The sequence below is a fragment of the Gopherus flavomarginatus genome, chromosome 4, assembly GCF_025201925.1.
Source record: "Gopherus flavomarginatus isolate rGopFla2 chromosome 4, rGopFla2.mat.asm, whole genome shotgun sequence".
NCBI lineage: Eukaryota > Metazoa > Chordata > Testudines > Testudinidae > Gopherus > Gopherus flavomarginatus.
In genome coordinates, this window is record NC_066620.1 from 29,212,164 (window position 1) to 29,237,799 (window position 25,636).

General features: G+C 41.7%; 1 protein-coding gene across 4 annotated transcripts in view; it reads left to right on the forward strand.

The window, feature by feature from the left end:
* The window catches only part of MTIF2 (mitochondrial translational initiation factor 2), a 41,637-nt gene extending 19,284 nt beyond the window's left edge, over positions 1 to 22,353 (forward strand). For all 4 annotated transcript variants that reach the window (XM_050951820.1, XM_050951821.1, XM_050951822.1 and 1 more), the window contains 8 exons: positions 4,490 to 4,629; positions 7,411 to 7,535; positions 8,502 to 8,706; positions 9,929 to 10,181; positions 18,518 to 18,658; positions 20,058 to 20,222; positions 20,550 to 20,690; positions 21,689 to 22,353. In XM_050951820.1, coding sequence (XP_050807777.1) covers positions 4,490 to 4,629; positions 7,411 to 7,535; positions 8,502 to 8,706; positions 9,929 to 10,181; positions 18,518 to 18,658; positions 20,058 to 20,222; positions 20,550 to 20,690; positions 21,689 to 21,858 — 1,340 coding nt within the window. In that variant the 3' untranslated portion in view covers positions 21,859 to 22,353. The remainder of the gene's footprint in view (positions 1 to 4,489; positions 4,630 to 7,410; positions 7,536 to 8,501; positions 8,707 to 9,928; positions 10,182 to 18,517; positions 18,659 to 20,057; positions 20,223 to 20,549; positions 20,691 to 21,688) is intronic.
* The last annotated feature ends 3,283 nt before the right edge of the window (positions 22,354 to 25,636 follow it).

Below are 25,636 nucleotides of genomic sequence, written 5' to 3' on the forward strand. Positions count from 1 at the left end.
GAGGAAGATTTTTTTTTCTTTATCATTATCCACCATAGTTAAGGTGGAACTAGTCAAGTTTTATGCATGGGAAGGTAAATGATGATTTTGCAATGTATTTTAAAAATAGATCTAAGTTGTTTTGTGGGTTAGATCTGTACCAGTCAATGACAGTAAAGTCTTTGATATTAAAATATGGGCTCCTTGCTAAAGAGACCATTTTGAAATATGCTGCTGGTTCTTTTGCTATCTCAGGGTTTTCTTCTTGAGCATCTTGTCAAGTTTTAGCTCTTCTTCTTCTACCATCAAAAGAAAAGTGGATCTAAGCAGTGCTATGAAAAGACATTTACCATCTTGGGCCACTCACGTGATCTTAGCAGCCTTAGCTAGATTGCATTGTGATTAACTCTTTTACATCAAATTGACCAGAGCTTAAATTCCAGATTTTTCAAAGTGTATGTGTTAGGCAGGAGTTGCAGGATCACTTTGAGTGGAGAGAAGGTGAAAAGTTCTAGAGTAGTTTTGGCAAATGCACCACAACAAAACTGTTCTGACTTTTGATGAAATTGTGCATCATGATATTGCTCTCAGAGAAGAGAAAAAGGTTCTTTTTTTCCTCTACAGTTCTCAGAGGGTGGACCCTCCAGCTCCCGAAGGTTCTTCGTTTTAATAGACGTCTTTGACTGAGGGCGTGAGAGGGCTAGGTGGCAACCGCTTTGACACCCATTAATGCTGCATGTAGCTTGGCTATATGAATCACTGCGGAGGGGGGCATGAAGAGTTTCCCTTCCTGCTGCTTCTGCACCCACCAGGCGTGAGAATCCTTCCAGATTTCCAATTCACATCCTAAAGCATATGTTTTAAAGCCCAGAATGGGACATCTAAAAACTTATTTGTAGTGGACAGAGAGAAACTAACTTTGCACTTGGAGAATTCTACCATAGTTACACCTACATAACTACACCTCTAGCTTTTGTAAACAGAATTTATTCCTTCTTTAATTTTGCTAGTGAATACAAATGAACAGTAGTGTTGATTCTCTTTGTAGATTGATGCATATAGTGCGGTTCCTTCATATAGATGTTGGTAACAGGCATCGTAGACATAGCTAGGATAGATAGTACTGAGTATTATAGGTTCATAGATTATAAGTAGGGCCCTACCAAATTCAAGACCATGAAAAACATGTCACGGACTGTGAAATCTGCCCCCTCTCTTACCCCCCCCCCCAATGAAATCTGGTCTTTTGTGTGCTTTTACCCTGTAATATGCAGATTTCATGGGGGAGACTGGCGTTTCTCAAATTGAGGGTCCTCATCCAAAAGGGAGTTGTTTCCAGCTGCCCAGCTCTGAAAGCAAAGCCACCACCGGCAGCAGTGCAGAAGTAGTGACAGCATGGTATGGTATTGCCACCCTTATTTCTAGCTGCCTGCTAAGCTGGGCCGTCAGTCAGCACCCACCTCTCTCTGGCTGCCCAGCTCTGGAGGCAGCAGCACAAAAGTAAGGGTGGCAATACTGCAACCTGCCCCCTCCCTAAAATAACTGTGACACCCCCCCTGAAGCTCCGTTGGGTCAGAAACCCCAAATTGAGAAACATTGGTCTCCCCTATGAAATCTGTATAGTGTAGGGTAAAAGCACATAAAAGACCAGATTTCACGGTCTGTGATGCATTTTTCATTGGTGTGAATTTGGTATGACCCTAATTGTAATAAACTACTCCTCCTGCATAATACACATTAGTAACATTCTATTGGGTAAGGACGCAGTAAGGAAAATATATTTGGTATGTTATTAGAGATACTTTAGCACTACAATCCATTATTTATTGGCAGGAGTTGTAGACCAAGCATTTCAGAGAGGTGATTAAGAAAAAGCAGAAAGCCTACAAGGAGTGGAAGATGGGAGGGATTAGCAAGGAAAGCTACCTTATTGAGGTCAGAACATGTAGGGATAAAGTGAAAAAGGCCAAAAGCCATGTAGAGTTGAACCTTGCAAAGGGAATTAAAACCACTAGTAAAAGGTTCTATAACCATATCAATAAGAAGAAAACAAAGAAAGACGAAGTGGGACCGCCAAACACTGAGGATGGAATGGAGGTTAAGGATAATCTAGGCATGGCCCAATATCTAAACAAATACTTTGCCTCACTCTTTAATGAGGAGCTTAGGGTTAATGGTAGGATGACATAGGAATGAGGATATGGAGGTAGATATTACCACATCCGAGGCAGAAGCCAAACTCGAACAGCTTAATGGGACAAAATCAGAGGGCCCAGATAATCTTCATCCAAGAATATTAAAGGAACTGGCACATGAAATTGCAAGCCATTAGCAAGAATTTTTAATGAATCTGTGAACTCAGGGGTTGTATCGTACGACTGGAGAATTGATAACATAGTTCCTATTTTTAAGAAAGGGGAAAAAAACTGACCCGAGTAACTATAGGCCTGTTAGTTTGACATCTGTAGTATGTAAGGTCTTGGAAAAAATTTTGAAGGAGAAAGTAGTTAAGGGCATTGAGGTCAATGGTAGTTGGGACAAAATACGACATGGTTTTACAAAAGGTAGATTGTGCCAAACCAACCTGATCTCCTTCTTTGAGAAGGTAACAGATTTTTTAGAGAAAGGAAATGCAATGGATCTAATTTACCTCGATTTCAGTAAGGCTTTTGATATGGTTCCACATGGGAAATTATTAGTTAAATTGGAAAAGATGGGGATCAATACGAAAATTGAAAGGTGGATAAGGAACTGGTTAAAGGGGAGACTACGATGGGTCATACTGAAAGGTGAACTGTCAGGCTGGAAGGAGGTTCCTAGTGGATTTCCTCAGGGATCGGTTTTGGACCAATCTTATTTAATCTTTTTATTACTGCCCTTGGCACAAAAAGTGGGAATGTGCTAATAAAGCTTGAGGATGACACAAAGCTGGGAGGTATTGCTAACACAGAGAAGGACCGGGATATCATACAGGAAGATCTGGATGACCTTGTAAACTGGAGTAATAGTAATAGGATGAAATTTAATAGTGAAAAGTGCAAGGTCAACATTTAGGGATTAATAACAATTTTAGTTATAAATTGGGGACACATCAGTTGGAAGTAACAGAGAAGAAGGACCTCGGAGTATTGGTTGATCACAGGATGACTGTGAGCCGCCAGTGTGATATAGCCGTTAAAAAAGCTAATGCGGTTTTTAGGATGCATCAGGCGAGGTATTTCCAGCAAAGATAAGAAGGTGTTAGTACCGTTATACAAGGCACTTGTGAGACCTCATCTGGAATACTGTGTGCAGTTCTGGTCTCCATGTTTAAGAAGGATGAATTCAAACTGGAACAGGTTCAGAGACGGGATACTAGGATGATCCGAGTAATGAAAAATCTGTTTTATGAAAGGAGACACAAAGAGCTTGGCTTGTTTAGCCTAACCAAAAAAAGGTTGAGGGGGGATACGATTGCTCTTTATAAATATATCAGAGGGATAAATATCAGGGAGGGAGAGGAATTATTTAAGCTTAGTACCAGTGTGGACACAAGAACAAATGGATATAAACTGGACACTAGGAAGTTTAGCCTTGAAATTAGATGAAGGTTTCTAACCATTAGAGGAGTGAAGTTCTGGAACAGCCTTCCAAGGGGAGTAGTGGGGGCAAAAGACATATCTGGCTTCAAGACTAAGCTTGATAAGTTTATGGAGGGGATGGTATGATGGGATAGTCTAATTTGGGCAATTAATTTGGCAATTGATCCTTGATTATCAGCAGGCAAGTATGCCCAGCGGTCTGTGATGGGATGTTAGATGGGGTGGGATCTGAGTTATTGCAGAGAATTCTTTCCTGGGTGCTGGCTGGTGAGTCTTGCTCACATGCTCAGGGTTTAACTGATTGCCATATTTGGGGTCAGGAAGGAATTTTCCTCCAGGGCAGATTGACAGAGGCCCTGGAGGTTTTTCATGTTCCTCTGCAGCATGAGGCACGGGTTGCTGGAGGATTCTCTGCACCTTGAGGTCTTCAAACCTCAATTTGAAGACTTCAGTAACTCTCAGACATAGGTTAGCGGGTTGTTACAGCAGTGGATGGGTGAGATTCTGTGGCCTGCACTGTACAGAAGGTCAGACTAGATGATCATAATGGTCCCTTCTGACCTTAAAGTCTATGAGTCTATTTACAAAATGTCACTCTGGAGCTAGTTTTTGTGGCTTTATTGCATTGTTACTAGCACCAATTTTAATAAAAACAAAATAAAAAATACTTCTTGTGTTTTCCCATGATTTTGCAACCCAAAATAGCAGTGATATCATTTTATTTATGTCATTTTCAATGTTTGGACAGTTTATGAGCATAGTTTAAAGCCTAGAGCAAACAAACATGCTTGTTGAATGTGCAAACAGGATTCACTTGTGTTTCATGTAGCAAACAGTAATAACTGAAGAAAAGGCTCATTGCCTTAATTTAGAGCTTAGATAAATGTTGTGATACTGGTGTAAGAGAGATATGCTTATTTCTTTCTCAGTTCCTATCATCCTTGCCATAAACAAATGTGACAAACCTGAAGCTGATCCCGAAAGAGTGAAGAAAGAATTGCTGGCTCATGATGTCGTTTGTGAAGAGTATGGCGGTGACGTTCAGGCTGTACATATATCTGCACTTAAGGTAAAATTTTGATGGATGAATGGTCATGTTCGGGGGATTCTGCCTTGTGGAATACAGACCATGCTTTGATTTGGCACTTGGAAAATGAAAGTTTTGAGTTGGGGCCTACTCCTGGAGTATGCTGAGTGCCCTGAGCTCCCAATGGAGTCATTTGGAAACAAGAGCTCTCAGTTTCTTGCAGGTTCAGACCTTTAATGAGCAAGAGACTAGCAGTAGAATTATAGACTTCCAGTTGGCTCTGATTTTTGTTAGTGGGTATTTGTTCCAGACTTCTGTCATTTTCTCATATTAGTGCTTTAAGTAAAAAGCATCCAAAGGAGTTAGGCAGAAAGGAATAATTCAAAACCAAGTATAAACCTTCATAATACAAGTTTGGACATTGGGGGAACAGTTGGTAGGAAAGAGCAAGTCTCATCTATTTCCTCTAGACAACTGGTAGTTAACTACTATAATCTGAAATCCTAGCTTTACTACTTGCACTTGATTCTGTGGTGACCAGTGTTATCTTGTCAGGAATTAAATCTGCAGCATGCTAATGACTTTATTGCTGTCTTTCTGAATTGATCCTGTTCCCCTCCTCTCCCCCCATGAATTGCCAGCAAATTCAAGCACTTCTGAAATTATGCACTCAGTCATCCACAATGTGGATTCATAAAAATGGTGTCTTTACTCATTTTTGTGGCAGCCTCATTGTTGCATTATTTTTCACCTGTGGTTACAGATAAACTCTTTGTGGCATGTCCTCTTGTGACGTTCTGTACCTCGTGGGAACACCCTACACCCCCATGTTCATCCTTGTAAAATGACTGTGTGGTATCCAATGCAAAGTTTATTATGTCCGAGATCTTTGGAAGGCTGATGATGCACTGAGCATTGTTGTTACAGTAATATTATAATTATAGGTTATAATTTCATGTATATAGTTATGAGGTTGAAAATGTCTTCATGGCTTCAAATAAGCCCACACAGAAACTCTCCAAAAGCAGAGAGGCAGTTCGTACCTCATCAGGGCATGTATGGGACAAACCCAGCCCAGCCTCACAGGAGCAAAGGATGCTGTCCTAGGCAAGAACAAAAGGATCTGTTGGAATCTTGAATTGGACTCCCTTTCCTTTGGTCAGTTTGGGACACCAATGAGGTAATGCTCACCTGACTCTGAAGGGTCGGGGGGCAAAGCCAAAGGGGAAGAAAGAACATGATAAAAGGGAGAGACATTTGCCATGCTCTTCCTCTCTCTTCCACTCCATCTACAGACATTACCCTCAAGTGACAGAACTGCTTATCAAAGGGGAGAGCCTGGCTGAAGGGCAACCAGCCAGCCTATGGTGAGAAGTGTCTAAGTTTGTAAGGGCATTGAAAGTGTTAAGAGCAGCTTAGAATGCATTTTACTTTTATTTCATTTGACCAAATCCGACTTGTACTGTGACTTATAATCACTTAAAATCTATCTTTATAGTTAATAAATCTGTTTGTTTATTCTACCTGAAGCAGTACGTTTGATTTGAAGCATGTCAGAGACTCGCCTTGGGATAACAAATCTGGTACATATCAATTTCTTTGTTAAATTGACAAAATCATATAAGCTTGCAGCGTCCAGTGGGCATAACTGTACACCGCAGGACAGAGGTTGTTAGGACTGTGTCTGGAACCGGAGATATTGGCTAGTGTTGTTCGATTGCACAATCTGAGGAGCAGCTTACATGCTAGAGGTTATGTGTGAACAGTCCAGGAGTGGGGGTTCTCGCTACAGTGTAGAGTAAGGCTGGCTCCCAGAGTCAAGGATTGGAGTGACCTAGCGGATCACTGGTCCAGATAATACCAGGGGAACGTCACACCACTCTTTCTTATCCTGAATAGAAAATTGTAAGTCTCTAGAATGATGAAGAGGAAGAACTGAGATGAACAATTACCACAATGTCCCTTTCCTATCCCTAAACCATTAATTGATCACTTTCAGTTGCTCTCCTTTTATACCCTACTTGCTGACTTGCTTCTCTGAACTTTATTTGGGAATTACGTTGTAAATATCATGTTAATGTTTCATTTTTGCCTGCCTGTGTATGAACAGATTGATACAAGCTCGCTACTGGCATCACAGTCCTAATTCACATTCTGCTTAGACTGCTACGCGACCAGCCCTGAGTGCTGCTAACTGGTTGGTCAGGAACAAAAAAAAGGTCCTCTCCATTGTACCTTTACTTCAGCCCTGACAAAGCAAGAGAGTTAATGGGAGCTGTAAGGAAGCTGGGGGCAGCTGCTCAGAATCAGGAGAGAGAGGGGCAAAATTGGTTCTGAAATGGGGAAAGGGTGCACCCTAACTACCACACCAGGTTTCTCCTCCTACCCAATTTGCTCCTTGTCCCCACATCCACCTCTCTCCACTCCTCAAAACAAAACAAAAAAAGAAGAGTCAAGGGTGGAAAATATCTTTAAGAGAATAGTTTTACTAATACAAAGATTAAACTCCCTTCCTATTTCCAGCATTAACCGTGGATGCCAGGCTGCTATTGCTCATGATATGCAAGACCACCCCCTCTCCCCTTCATGCTTTCTGATCTTTGTTACTTGCATTCAGGACTGCTAGCACTGCAGTCTTAGGCCATGATCATGTATTACTTCAGTGACCCTCTGCACAGCTGCAGAGGCCTGGTCAATTGGATCGCATTGTGGAATTGGGAACTATGGATCATGTGTATTGGACAGATGTTGGTACTGAAAATTAATCTTCTGATCCTACTGTAACTGTCTGCCTCTTTAATTCTTAACTGTTGTTTGGTACAGGGTGAGAACCTGATGGCTTTAGCAGAGGCAACTGTTGCTCTAGCAGAGGTTTTGGAACTGAAGGCAGACTCCACAGGCCTAGTAGAGGGAACCATAATAGAATCTCGCACAGATCAAGGAAGAGGGTAAGTCAACTAATCATCTGTCTTCCTTTCAGCTTTAATTAATGTTTCTGTAAAGTTTATTCCAGTAGACTTGCTTAAAGAGGCCCTGTCCAGGTGGTTTCCAAAATGTAAGTTTTAATTGGGGGTGGGGGGGAGAAGGGGGAGGTAAATTATAAAACGCTAATATTTTTAAATGGAAAAAAAGATTGTTGTTTGGGTTTAACAATTCCTCAGCAATGTTTGCAATCCAGACATTGCAGTATTTATTGCCTTACTGCATGGGAACCAGAAAATGAATAGTTAGAAACTGACTGGGCTGTTTTATTTTTCAGTGGAACAAAGTATTGTATAAGCAGACAGTGTAAATAGTAAAACAAAAACAAAATTTATTTAAATAAAATATTAACAACACAGATTTTTTTAAAAATCCATGAATATCGATCTGACAATTTTTTAACCTATGTAGTTTACTTACTATAAAATAGAAAACTTTTTATGAACCATCCACTAAAAAGTGTCTCTTTATTCTTTAAAATGGTGATATTTAAAGGGTACCTTCAAAAGAAAGAAATCAAATTATATATATAAAGGGAGCCTAGAAGGTTTCTTTTCAACAAATTCTGCTTGATCTTTATTACCGTAGAAATATAAGCAATGTGTCTGTTACATCCTGGATTTTCTGGAGGACTGTTTGGTGTCACATATTTTGTGAGTTTTCTCAGTGCCTAATGGAAGAGGAGGAGATTGCTGAATTTTTAACATCTTTATACATCTAAAGATACTAAAAAGGATACAACCCATTTTTTTCCTTTGCAAGTCTCCTTTAAAACTTCCTCTGCATGGTGATGAAATGTTTAACAGATGTGTTCTGAGGTCATAGCACATACTGTTCTATATTTGCTTTTTTCGTCTTTACTTTAAGGCATGTAGCTGTAAATATGATAGCAAACTTAATTTTGTCTGTCTTTCCCTTTCTCCTCTTCCTAGTCCAATAACCACGGCCATAATCCAGAGAGGAACTCTGAGAAAAGGATATATTCTGGTTGCAGGTAAAAGCTGGGCCAAAGTGCGCCTGATGTTTGATGAGAATGGCAAAACAGTAGATGAAGCCACTCCCAGCATGCCGGTGGAAATTGTGGGCTGGAAGGAAGTCCCTTCAGCAGGAGCTGAAATCCTTGAAGTAGAATCTGAGGTATAGCAAGAATAACTTAATGCATAGCTAATACGCTTGTATTGCGGTATGTAACGTTGATAGAATTAAGTACAAAAATGGTAACAGTGCTGTCTCTTCCGCCAAGCAAGAAGACAAAATCTGGATACTAAATGTGGCCCGGAATAGGTTTCCCACAAAAAGATTGAAGAATCCAATGAAACACATAACCCTTATTCCCTCCCCTCCTCCAGCACTTCCACATTGATTTGCTCCACATTTAGCCAAAGAAAGTGATCTCTCAGTGGGATGGATCTGTAACCTGTGGTCTCCTATTTCCCTATGCCTCTGCTTGACTGTAGCTGGTGTCTGGGTGGCTTCTCTTTCAGTATTGCCTTGGCTGAGTGTCCGGGAATAATTACTAATTTCTTCTCAAATGCCTCTCCAAGGACTTACGATGTCTCCTCTTCAGTAGTGTATAATAATAGTTACTTTAAAACATGACATAAAATAAACCAAAACTTAATGGGCTCATTATTCTTAATCTTAGAATTAGTGAGACTCAAAATAAAACAGAGAAATTGATGTGCATAACTTATTTTACCTTAAACTCTGCCAAAGCTAATACAGATAGGAACTTTGTGTGTCATTAGAGGGAACAAGCAGCATCATTTAAGACTCCAGCCTCTCCAAAGCTTCCTGTGTTTTTCCCCTGACCCTTTTGTAAGACCAAATGTCAGAAGCCCACCCCGATACCAGGTTTCTCATGTCAGCGTTCTCCTTGTATCCTTGGAGTCCCTCAGATATACCTTTCCAGTGACTTTGATATCAAATAATCTGCAGAGAGGCTGCAACAATCTCATGAATTGGCATTGTATGTTTCCTAAATCCATTTAGGATTGTTTGTTGCTTTGGATAAATGGTTCTGGTGTCAGTTTTTTGGTACTATAGGGTGAAGTGAGAGATTCCTAGGAGCAAAATAATGCAGTTTATTCCCCAGTAGTTTATGGAATGGTTACCATGCCCCTGTATGTTGGCTTGAGAACTTGTCTATGTTGGGCACTTCTCTTGTTGTCTTCTGTGACATGAGATGGTTTGTTTAGCTAGACTATAAAATAATACTTAAAATTAAAAGCAAAACAAAGTTAAAATCAAGAAAGTGTTTGAATGGTGTTCATCAGATAATCATCTAGAAAAGTATTTTCAGACCAAGCTACCTAGTACTATACATTGATTAAGTAACAGTGATGTCTCTTCCGCCAAGCAAAGGGCACGTGAAGTTGTTGACTGGAGAAACTATGCTGAACAACAGGAGAAAATCAAACAGGATATGGAAGTTATTGAAGCGAAACAAAAGGAACACAAAGATGCATACAAGAAAGAGCGAGAGAGCCTATCCAATCTGACCTGGAGACAGAGAAAAGCAGCATTGTATAAAACCAACAAACATCTAATAGTTATGAGGTCTAAAGAGAGAGTGGAGAGTGACAAAAACGTGCTACCTGTAATTGTTAAAGGTGCTGTCATGTTCAGTTGACTTTGCAATTGTTTTAGTGTATATTTCCAAAGTCTAAATTTAAACCTATTGTAATTATAGGTTTTTCTTTGAGTGAGTATCAACACAGATTCCACTCCTGGTGTGTGAGATCTAATTCTTGTGAATAACACTGTTGGGGTTTGTCCTGTGCCCTTTCTTCTTGTAGCTGAGGGTATAAAGGACGGGGTGGCCACAGTGCACGTTTTGTTCCATACTGTGAGATGGCACCCTATAGTGTTCACATCCCTTGCCCTGAACAAGTTAGCTGACATAGTTCTATTAGTTTATTTTTTGCTTCGATAAGTTTTCTTTGCCCTTTGACTTAAAAAAAAAAAAAAAAAAAAAAAAAAAAAAAAAAAAAAAAAAAACCCTTAGATTTAGAGTAGTGAGAAGTTTTCTCTCCCTTTGTCCAAAAACTTAAAGTGACTGACTGCAAGTCACTAGGTTTTAAGGTCTGTCCCTCCTGTGACACAGGGATACCAGTCACAGATGCTTCTGATGCTGCTGTGCCTAGGAGAGGATCTTGCTCCAGAGTGCTGCTTGATTGCCAAGTCCTTCTCCAAAAGTGAGGGAGGCAAAACAGAAACACATCCTCTAGGAAAGGTCCATGCCAGCCTTATCAAATTTTGACAGACTTTTTAAGACACTCCAGATACAGGGCCTATCCCATGCTTTGAGTGCCCCAGTGAGCTGAGATGCCACCGCAAGCTCCAGGGCAATTTGTCACTCATAAGCCCTACTTGCCAACCATATTGGTAATATTTTTGGAAAAGGCTTTTAAGGAGGTCTCCAAGATATTTATTCCCCTTTCCAAATAGGACGGAAAGTCTCCTGTAAGGCTCACTAGTCTAAAAGCCTAAAGGTGGAATCCCGTTTCAGTGCACCTACACCGAAACCCAAGCCAACACCAACAGTCTATTCTATTCCTGTGTAGGTTCTTACACCACACTCATCACCATAGTATCTGAGTGCCTTCAGTAGTGCATTAAGCAGTGCAACTAAAGTCTGTCCGCTGTTGTTCGTTAGAGCAGTGTTTTTCAAACTAGGGATCGTGACCCAGTACTGGGTCGTGGCATTTAAGGCACTGGGTCGCCTTGCTCTGGTCAGCACCACCGACAGGGATGTTAAGTGCTGCCCAGCTAAGGCAAGCTAGTGCATACCTTCCCAAACCCCTCATCTCCAGCCCCACCCCAGAGCCTGCACCCCCAGCCCAGAGCCTTGACCCCCTCCTGCACCCCAACCCTCTGTCCAAGCCCTGAGCGCTCCCCCCCACCAAACCCAGAGCCCCTCGCACATCCTGAACCCCTCATTCCCAGTTCCATTGGGTCATGGGCATCAACCATTTTCTTCAACTGAGTCCCCAGGAAGAAAGTTTGAAAACTACTGTGTTAGAGATCCTCTTCCCAGGAGAAGGCATATGTCTTATACTGGTAGACTTTTTTTTTTTTTTTAAAGAAAAAATATATATACAGATATTGCTATGTATTTGTATTTAATGCAGGTTAAGGAAATGCACCTTGCACTTGAAGCAGAAAGTGGTGAGGTTTGTGATGGACCTTAATTTTGCAGGGGAGTTCATTCCAGTCTGAGACTGACCTCAGAAAAATTTTGTCTCCTGCACAGATGAGTTTTACCCTTATTTTAGAGAGTTCTGTTGTGCCAGAGAAGCAAAGTTGTTGACCACACTCTTTATCCTGGAGGTTTAGGCCATGTTTTTGATATCCTGGTTACAGGCCATGCAGCACCTTGAAGATAGCAAAGAATCCTGTGGCACCTTATAGTCTAACAGACGTTTTGGAGCATGAGCTTTCGTGGGTGAATACCCACTTCCTCAGATGCATGCATCTGAGGAAGTGGGTATTCACCCACGAAGCTCATGCTCCAAAACGTCTGTTAGTCTATAAGGTGCCACAGGATTCTTTGCTGCTTTTACAGATCCAGACTAACACGGCTACCCTCTGATACTTGACACCTTGAAGATAAGGACCAAAACCTTGAACTTGATGCTGTGTTCTATGAGAAGGCAATGTAGAGAGCAGAAGACAGATCTAATGTGCTCTCAGTAGCCTGTGTTGCTGAGGAGACGTGCTACAGCATTCTGTTCTAGTTACCGTTCCTAAGTGCTGAAGGCTTCAGGTATATTAGAATCACAGAATAGAATCATAGAATATTAGAGTTGAAAGAGACCTCAGGAGGTCATCTAGTCCAATCCCCTGCTCAAAGCAAGACCAACACCAACTAAATCATCCTGGGCTTTGTCAAGCTGGGCCTTAAAAACCTCTAAGGATGGAGATTCCACCACCTCCCTAGGTACCCATTCCAGTGCTTCACCACCCTCCTAGTGAAATATTGTTTCCTAATACAGTAACTCCTTGCTGAACGTTGTAGTTATGTTCCCGAAAAATGCTACTTTAAGTGAAACGATGTTATGTGAATCCAGTTTCCCCATAAGAATTAATGTAAATGGCGGAGAGTTAGGTTCCAGGGAACATTTTTGGCCAGACAAAAGATCGCTCTGCGTGTGTGTGTGTGCTGTGTGTGTATATACATACACACACTCTCACATGCACAGTATAAGTTTTAAACAAATAATAGTGTACACAGCAATGATGATTGTGAAGCTTAGTGGAGATGGTGAAGTAAGAGGGTGGGATATTTCCCAGGGAATGCCTTACAGCTAAATGATGAGCTAGCATTCGGCTTAGCCCTCAAGGGTTAACATGTTGTTGTTAATGTAGCCTCACATTCTACAAGGCAGCATGAATGGAGGGAGGGGAGACAGCATGGCAGAGACAGACAGAGACACACAGCCTGTATGTGAGGGAGAGACACGCATTGCCCCTTTAAGTACGCTGACACCACTCTAAGAACATTGCCTTTTTAAGTAGATCAGCAAGTTAAGCTCCCTCTGTCCTGAGCCCTGTCATGTCTTCCCCCCCCACCACACCCCCATTCTCTGTGGAGATAAGGTACAGGACCTGGGGGAGGTGGACACTCTGACATTAGTACCCCTCTCCTCTGCCGTCTGCACAGCAAGCAGGAGGTTCCCAGGAGCAGCTCCAAGGCAGAGGACAGGAGCTGCATATGGCGGGGGGTGGGGGGGGACAGCTGCACTGCCCAGCAATTGCTAGCCTGCTGGTCGGCTGCCACACGGGGAACTTACGAGAACAGGGAGCTGATGGGGGGCTGCCGGTTCACCCTGGTTCTAAGCCCCCACCATCTAGCTCCAATGGGCTGCTCTTTCTGGAAGCAGTGGACAAAGCAGGCAGCAGCCAAACAACATTATGAGGGAGCATTGCACAACTTTGAACGAGCATGTTCTTTAATTGATCTGCAACATAACAATGAAACAACCCTAAGCAGGACAACTTTAAGTGAGGAGTTACTGTATCCAACCTAGACCTCCCCCACTGCAACTGGAGACCATTGCTTCTTGTTCTGTCATCTGCCACCACTGAGAACAGCTTAGCTCCATCCTCTTTGGAACCCACTTCAGGTAGTTGAAGGCTGCTATCAAATCCCCTTCACTCTTCTCTTCTGCAGACTAAATAATCCCAGTTCTCTCAGCCTCTCCTCGTAATTCATGTGCCCCAGCCCTCTAATCATTTTTGTTGCCCTCCGCTGGACTCTCTAATTTGTCCACATCCCTTCTGATTTGTTCACATCCCTTCTGTAGTCGGGCGGGAGGGTGTGGGGGACCAAAACTGGACACAATACTCCAGGTGCGGCCTCACCAGTGCAAAATGGAGGGGAATAATCACTTCCCTTGATCTGCTGACAGTGCTCCTACAGTGCTGTATTAGCCCAATATACCATTGGCCTTCTTGGCAACAAGGGCACACTGCTAACTTGTATCCAGCTTCTCGTTCACTGTAATCCCCAGGTCCTTTTCTGTAGAACTGCTGCTTAGCCAGTTGGTCCCCAGCCTGTAGTGGTGTATGGGATTCTTCCATTCTAAGTGCAGGACTCTCCACTTGTCCTTGTTGAACCTCATTGGATTTCTTTTGGCCCAGTCCTCCAGTTTGTCTAGGTCACTCTGTATCCTATCCCTACCCTCCAGCGTATCTATCTCTCCCCACATCTTAGTGTCATCTGCGAACTTGATGAGGGTGCAACTCATCCCATCATCCAGTTGATTAATAAAGATGTTGAACAAAACTGGCCCCAGGGGCACTCCGCTTGATACTGGCTGCCAACTAGACATCGAGCCGTTGATCACTACCTGTTGAGCCTGAGAATCTAGCCGGCTTTCTATCCATCTTATAGTCCATTCATCCAATCCAGACTTCTTTAACTTTCTGGCAAGAATACTGTGGGAGACCATATCAAAAGCTTTGCTAATGTCAAGCTGTATCACATCCACCGCTTTCCCCGTATCCACAGAGCCAGTTATCTCGTCATAGAAGGCAATCAGGTTGGTCAGGCATGATTTGCTCTTGTGAATCCATGTAGACTGTTCTTGATCACCTTCCTCTCCTCCAAGTGCTTCAAAATGGATTCCTTGAGGACCTGCTCCATGATTTTGCCTTGCGGAGAACTGATGAAGGCATAAATAACTGAGGTCAGGTTGTCATCTGACAGGATGGGACTGGGTCCCCTAGCCAACTAGAGATGATAGAAAGCATTAATCACTTTATTCTCTCTGTGTTCTTCCCTTATCTGTTCCGGGTGAAATAACCCTCCATGTGTTTGACGTCATCAGGGCATTGCCTTTTTATCTGGATAGGACCGATCCATTCATATGCACACCTGTCAGCAGGGAATCCAAGAGTACTCCTAAACTACAGACCAAATTGACCAGTTGTGGATGTGTGCCTTTAACCAAAGGAGGCTGCACAGTGGGTGCAAACTCTTCAAAATGCTTTCCTCTGCCCGTTAGCATTACCTCTGTCTTGCTCAGGTTCAGCTTCAGTCAGTCAGCTGTTCTTCATGCATGAGCTGATTTTATCCAAGCAGTGGGCCATATTATAGGCCTCTTCCTTCACCATAGAATCATAGAAGATTAGGGTTGGAAGAGAGGTCATCTAGTCCATCCCCCTGCTCAATGCAGGACCAGTCCCCAACTAAATCATCCCAGCCAGGGCTTTGTCAAGTCTGACCTTAAAAACCTCTAAGGAAGAAGATTCCACTACCTCCCTAGGTAACCCATTCCAGTGCTTCACCACCCTCCTAGTGAAAAAGATTTTCCTAATATCCAACCTAAGCCTCCCTCACTACAACTTGAGACTATTACTCCTTCTTCTGTCATCTGGTACCACTGAGAACAGTCTAGATCCATCCATCCTCTTTGGAACCCCCTTTCAGGTAGTTGAAAGCAGCTATCAAATCACCCCTCATTATACTCTTCTGCAGACTAAACAATCTCAGTTCCCTCAGCCTCTCCTCATAAGTCATGTGCTCCAGCCCCTAATCATTTTTGTTGCCCTCCACTGGACTCTTCCCAATTTTTCCACATCCTTCTTGTAGTGTGGGGCCCAAAATTGGACACAGTACTCCAGATGAGGCCTCATCAATGCCGAATAGAGAGGAATGATCATGTCAGTGCTACTTTTACAGCCCCAAATGTCGTTATCCTTCTTGGCAACAAGGGCACACTGGTGACTGATGTCCAGCTTCTCGTCCACTGTAACCCCTAGGTCCTTTTCTGCAGAACTGCTGCTTAGCCACTCAGTCCCTAGTCTGTAGCAGTGCATGGGATTCTTCCGTCCTAAGTACAGGACTCTGCACTTGTCCTTGTTGAATCTCACCAGATTTCTTTTGGCCCAATCCTCTAATTTGTCTAGGTTCCTCTGTGTCGTATGCCTACCCTCCAGCGTATCTACTATTCTTCCCACTTTAGTGTCATCTGGAAACTTGCTGAGAGTGCAATCCACGCCATTCTACAGATCATTAATAAAGATGTTGAACAAAACCGGCCCCAGGACCGACCCTTGGGGCACTCTGCTTGATACCGGCTGTGAACTAGACATGGTACCATTGATCACTACCTGTTGAGCCCAATGATCTAGCCAGCTTTCTGTTCACCTTATAGTCCATTCATCCAGCCCATACTTCTTTAACTTGTTGGCAAGAATACTGCAGTAGACCGTATCAAAAGCTTTGCTAAAGTCAAGGAATAACACGTCCACTACTTTCCCCTCATCCACAGAGCCAGTTATCTCATCATAGAAGGCAACAAATGTACCGCCTCTGGTACCTACAGCAAGACACCAACCACAGCACTGAAGCCCCTGGCACAAAGTACTTTGGTATGGTCTATCTTGGCACAGGGTATGCCCATATTGAGACCCATCACCATGGTATGTACTATCCACCTCCTTGGCACTGACTGAGGTATTGACTATAGTAGATGTAGGACTCTGTATCAGCTCTGATGCATGGCACGGAGACACCTTTCAGTGGGGCAGATGTAAGACTCTCCTAACAGAGAGGCTATGGGATGTCATTGCTAAATCAACCTCAGTGGTTATCTCAAGACAAGGCACAGCTGACAGAACTTCCTCTCTGCTGGAAAAGACATATTTCTTTTCCTCTCCAAGCTCACCCAAAGTTTCTCTCTAAGGGATTTTCCAACTTTCATATCAATCAGTTGATTCATCTTCCTGTGTTCTTCCCTTGTCTATTCTGGGTGAAATAAACCTCCATATGTTTGAAGTCATCAGAGCATTACCCTTTTATTTGGATAGGACCATTTCATTCCTGTGCACACCTGTCCTGGACTCTCTTTTTTGACATTCACTGAAAGGATTATATCATTGAGTGGGTCTCTGACTATTTCAGGACTTATGATTTGGCTAAGAAAGATCCCCCTGGATGTATTAACACTTAAGTAGTCTCTGCAGCATATTTGATTAACATCTGCATAGGAAGCAACATGGAACTCAATCCATACATCTACCACTTGCTATTCCCTGGCACAAGCGCCTAGATTGGATGCTAGCTTTGGTATGGCAATACTGCAATCTGCATTAAAATAGAACTCCTGCTGCCTAGCTACCGGTAAATAGGCAACTATTTGTTAGTCACCAAAAGTGGAATCGGTGGACAATCACTTAAACAGTTACTTATCCTACCGTACCTGTGGTTCTTTGAGATGTGTTATCCAAAGATTCCACACACACACACCCTTTCATCCCTGCTAATTAGAAACCTGCTCCTAGGAGATTCATGGTGAAGGAATTGAGATGTGCACCCTGCTTTTAATATACTTGGCTGCAGGGAGTAAGCGAGTGTTCAAGGCATAGGGGCAGCTGCAACAGACACTGCTCTTCAAAAGAATCCAATCTTGTGCATGTGGGCTGCATGCACCCCTAGAGTGGAATCTGTGTGAAAAATGTCTTGAATAACCACAGTTCTTACCAGAGTAAGAAAACGCTCTGTTCCAGTCCTAAAATTAAGCACTGGCTTGTAATCTTTTGAGGAAGAACTTCCTGAAGAAAATGTTTTTTTTTTTTTCATTAAGAAAATTAATGTATGCATAACTTAATGACTACAATAAATTTAAAGTATGGTTTTACTCTGAAAAGTTACTGTGTAAGTATGTCATATTCTTACTCAGAAGAACTGCTTCCTAGGTCTATTCAGAGACTTATCTGTTTACTTTGTTAAGAAATGTACTTTTACTACTGTCAGCCCTGGCGAACCAGCAACTATGGGCTTCTCTTCTGGTTCATACCTTAGCAACAGAAATGCTAACTCAAGCACTGATCCTGCAAAGACTTAAGCAGGTGAGTAACTTTGAGCAATCCTACTGAAACTCGTGTGTAAACACACAACTCACCTGCTCAAATATTTGCAGGATCAGGCCCTAAATTCCAGTGGCAGGACTATCTGTGTAGACTCAGTCTGCAAGAATGCCATCAGTTATATCAGCTCAACCCCCTTGGCAATAGTGTTCCACTGGTAGAACTGATGCCATGCAGAATCTTTATTGATGATGATGCAAAAGCCAGGAAGAACCCAGCTTGACCTTAATATCCCAGGCTGAATGTGCAGGGCTGACGGTATTTGTAAAACTAAGCAAACTTGATCTGAAAATCATTTGAGACACAACAAACATTGACCTCCCCATTCTTCCAATGATGTTGTGTTCCGTCACTTTTCAGAATAGAACACCACACTTTCAAGTTTGTGCAGTATGTTCAGCAGTCTCTTCTGTATGCAAAAAAAAAATACACCAGATATTAAATTTTTGTTGATGATATCGTACAATCTAGAATTCCCATGTAACAGCATTTGCCTTTTGTTTGTTATAATTTTGATACTTGTTTATTCTGATTTTACAATGCCTAGTAATAGAATATTTGATCTATTTAGGTGATGTGGACGGTTCCACTGAGGCCATTCTAAACATTCTGGACAGCTATAATGCTGACAGTGAATGTGAATTGGATGTGATCCATTTTGGAGTAGGAGATGTCAGTGAAAATGACATAAATCTTGCTGAAACATTTAAGGGTAAAGTATAAATTTAGACAGTGATCTTACAATCAGTATGAAATCCTTCATTTTTTATTAAATGAACAGGGTAGCTGTGCTTTCAGTTGTTTCCCCTGTATAATAATTTAGCAATACAGTCAATGTAAATGTGTATGAAACATAAAAATAGTTTTCTGTCACAGAAAATAAATACTAGTATTTGTGCAAAGAGATATCCTGCTAGAAATCTAGTGAAAATGCAAGTAATGTAGAGAAGGGTAAACTCAATACTGTGTTGTCTATAATGTGGCAGACAATACCTGCAAACTTGTGTGTTGGAGACAGTGCTCTAGATTTGAGCCCTTATTCTGGTTGCCTTGTGCTGCTTCAGCAGTGCAAAGCAGCCAGAAAAATGGCTTAACCAGATCCCAGAGGATTTTTTTGTTCAGGGGAGTCCTGGTGGGGGAGGGGGTTGGCCAGCATAGTGGTTCCTGTTATAACCTCCCTCCAGGCCAGGGAGCATGGATGCAGTTCCCCTATGCCTGTTAGATCCCCAGTTGCTGGAACTGCCCTGGGCCATAGCTGGGTGTAAATTAGAACGTCTTTCTGTCTGCTCTGATTTATGCTGGAGACCAAGATAAGGAGCTGGACTTTTCTGGACCCAAGATAAGGAGCTCCCTTTCAATCCTGCTCCTTCATGTAGCATATTGCCCAGCTAGATCACAGGATCTAACTAGCTATCTGTCTGCTTTGTTACATTTAACTCTATCTAGGAATTTAGAGACACAAAGTGGGTGAGGTAATATCTTTAACTGGACCATCTTCTGTTGGGGAGAGAGACAAGCTTTTGAGCCACATAGAGCTCTTTTTTGAATATGGTCCAATTTAAGATATTACCTCATCCATCTTGTGTCTCTAATATCCTGGGACTGACATGGCTACAACTACACTGATCTAGGGACAGTATTTTGTGGGGGTTTCCATTGAAGCAACTCTTCTTAAAGTAAGAAAGCATTGTTGGGGGTGCTTAGTGTATATGCAGTGACCAAGTATCTGATCTCTGATTTTAAAAATGGATGGAAAAATTAAAATGGGAAAACTATAAAATTTCATTTTGCTATCAGTAATGTTGCTTTTTATTAGGGCTCAGTTTCAGGCTATCTTGACTCCTGATTCCAACAGTTGTTTTTTAAAAAAGGAAGAGAAAAGAGGATTATAATTTAAATTAGTAAATGTGAAAATCTCAACCCAAGCAAAGCAAACAATTTTCAGTTGTTAAGTACAGACCATGCTAAGAATAAAATATTACATGAATATTCCAGGATAGCCTTTGCAAGCTCATCTCCAAACGTTTTCACTTCCTGCTTGAAAAACAAAGAAATTCCTGTACCTGGAGTGTTTGTATTTAATAATCATTGGTGGTGGTTTTATCTGTCAGGTGTCATATATGGATTCAGTGTGAATGCAAACAAATCTATTCAGCAGCTGGCTGCTAAAAAGGGAATAAAAATTAAACTTCACAATATTATCTACCATTTTATTGAGGACTTGAAAGATGAGTTGAGCAGCAAATTGCCCCCATCTGTAGTAGAACATATAATAGGTAAGTTTTCACTGGATGGTAAATACTGCCTTGAAAAACTAGACCTTTCTTGTGGGGTAGGGAAAATATTTTTCTGCTCTGGGGTGGGCCTTGATTTAAAATGGTATGTTGAGGAACTACACAAATCTCATTCCCCAGGATAGCTTTCCCACTATGCTGGATTGCATAGAATTCCTCTTCAGTTGTTATCCTCAACATACATAAGCAGAATGTTCAGAAGACTTAAGTTTTGATAGCAATGGAAGAGCACAGCAAAGCATAGCATTCATTACTGGTGGAGTTTGTATTACATTCCCTTGCACTTAGTCCTTCCATTTCTTTCCTTAGGGGAGGCCTCTGTTCTCACTACCTTCTGTGTCACAGTAGGAAAAAGCAAGGTTCCAGTGGCTGGCTGCCGAGTACAGAAGGGGCAGTTAGACAGAAAGTTGAAGTTTAAACTAATTCGTAACAGAGATGTTATTTGGAAAGGTAAAACTGCTATCAAACATTTATCCACACTCATATTCTACTACACATACATGCTCACCATTGGAGTTAGATTCTTAGGCCCAGACTGTATCCTCTGATCTGTACAGACAGTGGAAGTCAATGAAAATGTTTTGGTGTATCTGAAGTTGGAATTTTCTTCTTAAAAAGTTGTTCAATCAACTTAATACACTATTTACAGTAGACTTTACCTAAGAAGGACATCTAGTTCCTGCAAAGCTTGTTTTCTTGCTTAAGCAATACAAGCGGAATTGGTTTTGGACAGACATTTTCTTGACTAATCATCCTGGTGTTCATAGGTGCCAACTCTGTGGGTGCTTTGGGGCTGGAGCACCCATGGGGAAAAATTAGTGGGTGTTCTGCATCCATCAGCAGCCAAACTCCCCACCCTCCCTGCCTCTTCCCCTGAGCGCGCCGCATCCCAGCTCCTCTGCTTTCCTCCCAGCACTTGCCACCGCCAAAGAGCTGTAGCACGTTCCGGGGAGGAGGATAGAGGAGCGGGAACATGGCACGCTCAGGGGAGGAGGCAGAGAAGAGGCCAGGGCAGGGATTTGGGGAAGGAGTCGAATAGCAGCAGGGAGGGGGTGGAGTTGGGGCGGGGACTTTGGGGAAGGGCTTGGAATGGGGACGGAGCAGGTGTGGAGTCTGGGCGGGGTGGGGGCAAAAGGGGGGGTCTTGCACTCACCGGCACCATTAGAAGTCGGTGCCTATGCTGGTGTTCCCTCCCCATAAGAAACTTCCACAAGCTTTGAACCCCTGACAGCAGTCTGTGTAGGAAGGAGATAGTCAGATCAATTAAACTTTGAAAGGAATAGCACCTGATTTTCAGAACCTGTGTAAATTATGGAGGTTCAGCATCACTAAAAATCAGAATCTTCTTGTGTTGGTCTTGCCATGTAGTTTTTTGCGGGGAGGGAGTTGTTTGTTTGAAGTCCACATTAGTCTTTATATTGGATCTATTTTTTCCATTCTCTCTCTAGGATTTTTAACCTCACTGAAGCACCATAAAGACGATGCCCAGGTAATAAAAACTGGCATGGATTGCGGCCTCAGTTTGGATAAGAACGTAGAGTTCAATATTGGAGATGAAATTATCTGCTATGAAGAAAAGGAAGTTGAACGGACAATATCATGGGATCCAGGATTTTAAATAATTTTATTTCACTTGAATGTGATGGAGAAAAGGCCTTGAATTATTCCTGATCATATTTACAGAAAGTTCTTATTATTAAAGACACTTACAAAGTGGCTTATATTGTAATAATTCTTTGAGCTCTTAACAAGAGTTCCAATAGCTGATATTTCAAAAGTAAAAGGATTTGTTTCAGGGGCTATGAATGACAGGGGTGGCCTCCTCAGTTCTGCAGGATTGTGCCAGCTTTGTAGACCCATAAGCTCACAGTAGACAGGAAAGCATGGGAGCCAGCATGGCAGTGTTAATTCCTTGGGGACAGAAGAGATATATCTAAAACATGCTAGGAGTCATTTCTAGCATGAGTAAAAAGTACCTTTTTAGGAAGGAAAAGAGTATTTCAGGTCACTGTAATACTGTTTGTATTGGTAATATAGTTTGGTTGATAGAAATAATTCAACTGTTAAAATATTATCTGAAAAGAATAAAATGGCTAGACAAACACAGAAGGAACCATTGGTGTACTGTCACTACATCCTTTGAGAAAACAAGTGACTTTATATGAAAGGTTTGGCCTTCATTTCAGGAGGTTTCCAGCACATCATCAAGGATCTACAGCCTATCCTGAAAGACGATCCCTCACTCTCACAGATCTTGGGAGACAGGCCAGTCCTCGCTTACAGACAACCCCCCAACCTGAAGCAAATACCAGCAACCACACAACAAAAACACTAACGCAGGAACCGATCCTTGCAACAAATCCCGTTGCCAACTCTATCCACATATCTATTCAGGGGACACTATCATAGGACCTAATCACATCAGCCACACTGTCAGAGGCTCATTGACCTGCACATCTACCAATGTGATATATGCCATCATGTGCCAGCAATGCCCCTTTGCCATGTACGTTGGCCAAACCAGACACTCTCTACACAAAAGAATAAATGGACACAAATCAGACGTCAAGAATTATAACATTCAAAAACCAGTCAGAGAACACATCAACTTCCCTGGTCACTTGATTACAGCAACAAAAAACTTCAAAAAACAAACTCCAAGGAGAAACTGCACAATTGGAATTAATTTGTAAACTGAACAGTATTAATTTAAGCTTGAATAAAGACTGGGAGTGGATGGGTCATTACACAAAGTAAAACCTATTTCCCCATGCTCATTTTCCCCCTGCTATTACTCACACCTTCTTGTCAACTGTTGGAAATGGGCCATCCTGATTATCACTACAAAAGTTTTTTTTCTCCTGCTGATAATACGCCACCTTACCTGATTGTTCTCGTTATAGTTAGTATGGCAACACCCATTTTTTCATATCCTCTGTATGTATGTATATATATCTTCCTACTGTATTTTCCACTGAATGCATCCGATGCAATGGCTTTTAGCCCACAAAAGCTTATGCTCAAATAAATGTTAGTTTTGTGAGAGGAATGAGGAGTACTTGTGGCACCTTAGAGACTAAGTGACTGGGCAACAAAATGGCAAATGAAATTTGATGAGGATAAATGTAAAGTAGTGCACATTGGGAAAAATAACCCCAACTATACGTACAATATGATAGGGGCTAATTTAGCCACAACTAATCAGGAAAAAGATCTTGGAGTCATTGTGGACAGTTCTCTGAAGACGTCCACGCAGTGTGCAGTGCCAGTCAAAAATGGAAACAGGATGTTATGGAGAATATCTATCCCCTTTTTAATGATTCCTCTTATTCTCTTATTGCCCTCATATAAATCCATGGTACACCCACATCTTGAATACTGTGTGCAGATGTGGTCTCCTCATCTCAAAAAAGAGATACTAGCATTAGAAAAGGTTCGGAAAAGGACAACTAAAATTAGGGGTTTGAAACAGGTCCCCTATGAGGAGAGATTAAAAAGGCTCCGTGATAGATATAGTGCTTGTCCCATTTGTTTTTTTTAATGCTTGTAATTTAACTCTGTCATTGCATGTTTCTCTTTTTAAGATTTCACTCAGTTCCTTCCAAATTTCAACAGCGTCAGCAATAAAATGGCTCTTCCCTGCATTTTGTTCAAGGCTACAGAAATAGGCTTCAGGGTACACAGCATATGTTCAACATTTCTCTTAAGCCCAATGTTGAGAACTTTGGCTGTGATGGTGCCATCTATTTTTTCACAATTTTGTTCACAAACTGTCATCAGATTAGGCCAGTTCTTGATATAGTGCTCAAAATAGTCCACTACTGAGTTCCATCGCATGTCTTCTGGGAGAGTTAGCTTGGTTAGTCCCACTTTTTCAGAGCAGCTGCTGCAAAGTGGTTTGTGCAGAAGTATTTTGCAATTTCAACATTAGCTTTTATTTCTGGAATACTTAAGTCTTTGGCTAGGAGGTGCATCAGATGAGCACTGCAACCATATGTTATTAGCATGGGACTCTTCTAAATAATTTCTTCTCATCTTGGATACATTTCAAGTGTTGTCTGTGACCAAGCTGCGTACTAGACATTTGAATTTTTTTTCACAATTATAGCTTTTACTGCTACTTCTTGTAAGTATTTTGCTGTATGCGCATTTTCTGATGTATCAATTGTTTCTGTAAGGAAGACATTCCCTTCTATTAAAGCACATACAACAGGATCATTGTGAAATTGTAAAAGGACAATCTGCCTATTTCAGCTATTTATTTTTTATCACAACTGCATCTAAAATGTTAGTTACTCTCTGGTACTAACAACTATATTTTTTGCTCAAACCTGAAAATTCAAGAATAGTCCAGAAGGAAGACAGGCAGTCCTTAAGAAAGAAGTATGAAATAAAAAGTTTACAAACCTGAAGATCCTGCATGTTCAGACACGTTCCTTTTATCATCTTCAATGCAGCTTCCTCCTGAGAAGGAACACCTCACCTCTCATGATGTTGTTTCATTCAGGCAACCAGGCCTTGCATTTCTTTGTTGCACTGTTTTGCACACATGCCTGTCTTACTCACAAGTAGAGGAACTTCATTAAAATATTCCCAAACTGGGTCTCTTTTACGGCCTGCTGCCATTCTAGGTTTTCCCTTCTAGTGAGAGAATAGTATGGTAGATCTCAAATCAATGAAGGCTACACTCAGACCTCAAGACTTCTGGAATATGCTGCTCAAACCATTTAACTTTTGTATCAGAGAGGTAGCCATGTTAGTCTGGATCTGTAAAATCAGCAGAGTCCTGTGGCACCTTATAGACTAACAGACCTATTGGATGCATCCGATGAAGTGGGTATTCACCCACGAAAACTCATGCTCCAATACGTCTGTTAGTCTATAAGGTGCCATAGGACTCTTTGGTAGTTTAACTTTTGTTTCTACTGCATGTCCCTCCCTTCTCATATTTATCCCCAGACGACTTCTTCTTGTTCAGATGTATTCTGCCCCCAATAATCTTCTATTCCTTGAACTTTTTGAAACTTTGCACTTTTAGAGAGAGAGAGAAGGGATTGACTCTGTGTACACAAATTTGCACAGGAATAATAGGGTTGAGGTCTGTTATTTCTCACCTCTATATATTAATTTAAAAAACATTTTTGCTGTTAACAAGCATGTTATCTCTGGAGAGACAAATCCAGTTTGAGAACTGCAAAACTAAGCATCTCTGATGATATCTAGACTGATCACTGAGTCTCAGTGGGTAGATAGAAAGATTAACCTAAATAATCTATACAGAAGCCACTGGAACGCCATAAAATTGGGTCCCTAATCCATGAATGATTGGAACTCATTTACAAAACTTTTCTTAAACATTACTGAATATATTGTCTCATACTATAGTATTAGAATTT